Consider the following 3,819-nt stretch of genomic DNA (forward strand, 5'->3'; position numbering starts at 1 on the left):
AAAAAAAAAAAAAAAAGGAGTGCTTCACTAATTTGCCTGTATTCCTGATTCCGTGGGGCTGGGTTGGGGCCCAGGAGTCTGTACTCAGGAAGGACCCCCACAGCGCCACGGTGGGGTTGAGGAGGTCTTGGTAAGCAAGTGTTTCCTTTCCCTAAGGTGTAAACAGCACTTGAATTAAGTTGTCTCTTGTAGGGTAACAAATTGCTCCAAAATTGGGCAGCGGAAGAGCCTGTTTTCAATTCCTGTCAGACAGGAGGAGGACTTGGAAGGTAAATAGCCTATATCAGTCATCTATGGATGCATAACAAATTACCCCAAACGGAGAGACTTAGGATAATAAACATTCACTATCTCACATGGTAGTGGCTGCCTGGGTGGCTTTGGTTCAGCCTTTCCTGGGGTGCAGCCCCTGGGTGGAGTGCTTGCTTGGCATGCGCAGAGCCCTGGGTTTGAGCTCCTGCAAAGTGTAGGCGGGGTTTCCCCTCACACGTGGGTGTTGAATTAGTGCATGCTTTGCAGGGGACCACAGTGTCCCTGCAGCTTGACAGCAGGGTACTCCCACCTTGAGTCATTCCAGAGGCAGCCAGGTGGAACCCAGGCTGACCTCTATAACCTAGTTTAGGAGATCATGGATTGGCCCCATTCAGGATGGGAGGGGCCTGCTAAGAATTTGCCAGGAACTGTTTCCAGCCGTGGAGGTTAAAGTGCTTAACAGAAGAAAACTTGGAAGTTATCACCCAGGATGCAGAGGGAAGTTCTGTTAAACATACTTTCTGTCCTGATGTCAAAAATAATCTGGATTTTATATGCAAATACACATGTGTGCTTTAAAAAGTTGGTACCATCCAATACTGCTGTTTTATGTAGATTGTTTATTTACACTTACCATTGGGTCATAAATCCTTTTTGATGGGTAAATTTTAATTCTTAGCTTTCTGAAATGTTTGTGGGATATCAAAATTTTAGGCATAAAATTTATTTTTATTTTTTCAGGTTTTCATTCATGAAGTTTTTTTTTTTTTGGCGGAACCAGGGATTGAACTCAGACCCTTGCGCTTGCTATGGAAGCGCTTATTCCACTGAGCCATCTCCCCGGCCCCTCATGAAGTATTAAAAATACAGTGTTTATGCTAAAAACATACTAGGGGGAAAGTTAACTTCTTTCATTTAATAAATGGTATTGAGGAAATAGGGCATCCACATGCAGAAGGCTCATGTACCTTACCATATACTAAAATAGAATCAGAGCGGATCAAATACCTAAAAATTAAAACAAAAACAATTTGGTGGAAGATGAAAATAGGCAAGGGTCTTGAAGATAATAGCCACAGGCATAGGTAAGGACTTCCTGAACAGCATTCCTTACACAAATAATAACAAGAATCAACAACCCAGGAAATGGGGAAAGTTTGGGGGCCTGGCCCTAGCTCAGTTCTTTAAGTGGCTGCTTCCACAAAAGCTGTCAGCCTCAGGTTGCTGGAGTTCGATCCCCACATCCCTCCAGCCAGCCCAAAGTGCCCTGAAGGCATTTGCGGAGCAAAAAAAAAAAAAAAAAAAAAATCCTTATTCAGAAAATGGGGAAAATTTTTTGCCAGCTATTTCTTGGACAGATAACTAATACCTAGAATGTATAAAGAGGTTTAAAAAAAGATGGTGTCCAAAATAAGAGACCCAATCAAACAGTGGGCAACTGAAATGAATAAACCCTTCACAGAAGTACAAATGGCTGAAAAATACATCAAAAACGTTCCAAGATTGCAGGCCATTAACAAGATGCAAATTCAAACAATATTGATATACCATCCTGCTCTAGAATGAAGGGCTAGGATCAAGAAATCAACAGCAGGGCCAGCCAGATAGCTCAGCAGACTGAAGTGCCTGCTTAGGCAGAGCACAGCGGCTGGGGCTCGGTCCCTGGCATGCCGTGCTGACCCCACCCCTGGGGTGCGCTGAGAGGGCAATTGAGACTGGGCATGGTGGTGCATGCCTGTAATTCTGGTGCTTGGGAGGCTGAAAACATGAGAATCAGTGAGTCTGATCTGTGTAGTGAGACCCTGTAGACTGTATCTTCAAAAAAAAAAAAAACAAAAAAGGCAAGAAATCAAATAATAGCAAATGCTGATGAGGCAGCAAAAAAAACAATTCTGCATTGTTGGTGGGAATACATTTGAGCTAGTGAAACCATTATGGAACTTAGTGTGGCGCTTCCTCCACAAAACTAAAACTAGAGAGGCTGGGAGATAGCTAAGCGGCATAAGCTCCTACCTGGCAAGTGCAAGGTCCAGAGTTCGATCCCCAGTACAAAACAACAAAAAAACAAAAAAACTAAGACTAGAAATTTGACTTTGGCGTAGTTACTCCCATTCTAGATAACTTTCCCAAAGAATGAAAGGCATCAGATATCGGTGATACGTATAAACCCATGTTTATAGCAGCACAGCTTATGATAGCTTGCAAGTGGCCTCCATGCCCAGCAACAGATGACTGTGACAAGAAAATGGTACACACAGTGGAGCCCTACTCTGCGAGCTTGAGATATTCATTCATAGGTGAACGGATGCAACTTGACACTGTAATGTCGTGGAAGTGCGCTTCAGTGGGTGTCAGCTGTTGCACTGTTGTAGCTGCCCTGAAGTCCCCAATCAATCCATTTTGACTTTGGAGAAGAACAGCAGTCACCAAGTGCCAGGTGATGTTCGAATGAGGTGGCTCAGGGCGCGCTGTCATGTTTTACGACCATGCCCTTTACTTCCTTGTCACTCAGGAGTAGCACTTAATATTTAATGATGTTGGTCATGCCTCATAAAAACATTTTCAAAAGAAGACTTCCAGAGCTGCTTCAGAAAGTGGCAAGCACGATGGGATGTGTGTGTTTAAAGTGGGGTGAGTACTTTGAGGAGGACTGATGGCACAGAGTGCCTTTTACTGTAATAAAATTAAAAAACTTAGATATCACCACCTATTTTGATCACCCCGTATGTTTCTACATCAAGAGAGATGTCATTATGGAAGGACGACCTCCTTTGAGTCACGGGTTCTTCCTTTGACTTGGTGGTGTGAGAAGCTCGCTTAGGTTTTCCAGCATGGGATCTGGGTGCAGAAATATGAGATGAACCTGCCTGCAGATCCAGCGTCGTCGCTTATAATTGCTCCGTCTCTGGTTGCTTGTCACGAGCTGCTGGCATTTGCTAAAATTAGCTTAACGGGCTGCCTCCGATTAGAGGCAAGTGTGGTAAATGAGGGCTTCACTCTTAATGAAACTAATTTGTATTTGAAAATACAATGACATTTATTGCCCCCATCATTTAAATGCGTGCGTGCTTATTTGATAGTAAAAATGAGCTTCTAAACAGAACCTTTTATAAACGGTTACTGGAAATTTTTAGGAGGGGATCCTTTTGAAGTGGGTTTCCAATGTGTCCCGGCCATCTTGGGAGGCGTTTCAGACACAAATTAGAAATAACTTCTGAAAGAGTGGTTTCTATATTTAAAATGACAAGGGGACATTAGGTCCCGTTGCTCTTCAGCTTCGTCTGGGGCTGAGTCTATGGTGACGTGCTCTGGGTTTTGCTCTGAGTGCTTCGTGCTCTGTCCAGGACAGCCAGCTGTCCTGCAGTGTGCACCCATTTTCTTTGTCCTCTCTTTTCTGTGTCCTTTGTGAGGGCAAGACATGACCTTCCTACTTTTTCTGCTGGTTAATTGAGTTGGGTGAATAGATGGGTGAATGAGTTTTGGAGCATGAGTTCCTTCCCTTGTGGAGGATTTTCTTTCTGCTCCTGCTAAGCAACCATCTAGTTCTAATTACTTTTAGTCAACTTC

At 43.6% G+C, this 3,819-nt stretch overlaps 1 protein-coding gene across 3 annotated transcripts in view; it reads left to right on the top strand.

Moving 5' to 3' along the window:
• The window catches only part of Rftn1 (raftlin, lipid raft linker 1), a 286,679-nt gene that overhangs the window by 11,742 nt on the left and 271,118 nt on the right, over nt 1-3,819 (top strand). The window contains exon 2 of one of the 3 annotated variants that reach the window (XM_023715761.1): nt 193-269. The exons of 1 other annotated variant lie outside the window; for it this stretch is intronic. Coding sequence is in view for 1 of the 2 variants with exons in the window: in XM_023715760.1 (XP_023571528.1) it covers nt 2,859-2,883 (25 nt within the window). In the remaining variant the exon portion in view is untranslated. Of the gene's footprint in view, nt 1-192; nt 270-2,819; nt 2,884-3,819 lie in introns of those variants that run through there. One more of the 3 variants, XM_023715760.1, reaches the window with a different exon arrangement.

Source organism: Octodon degus, unplaced genomic scaffold (assembly GCF_000260255.1).
Source record: "Octodon degus isolate 3935 unplaced genomic scaffold, OctDeg1.0 scaffold00043, whole genome shotgun sequence".
NCBI classification, from domain to species: Eukaryota; Metazoa; Chordata; class Mammalia; order Rodentia; family Octodontidae; genus Octodon; species Octodon degus.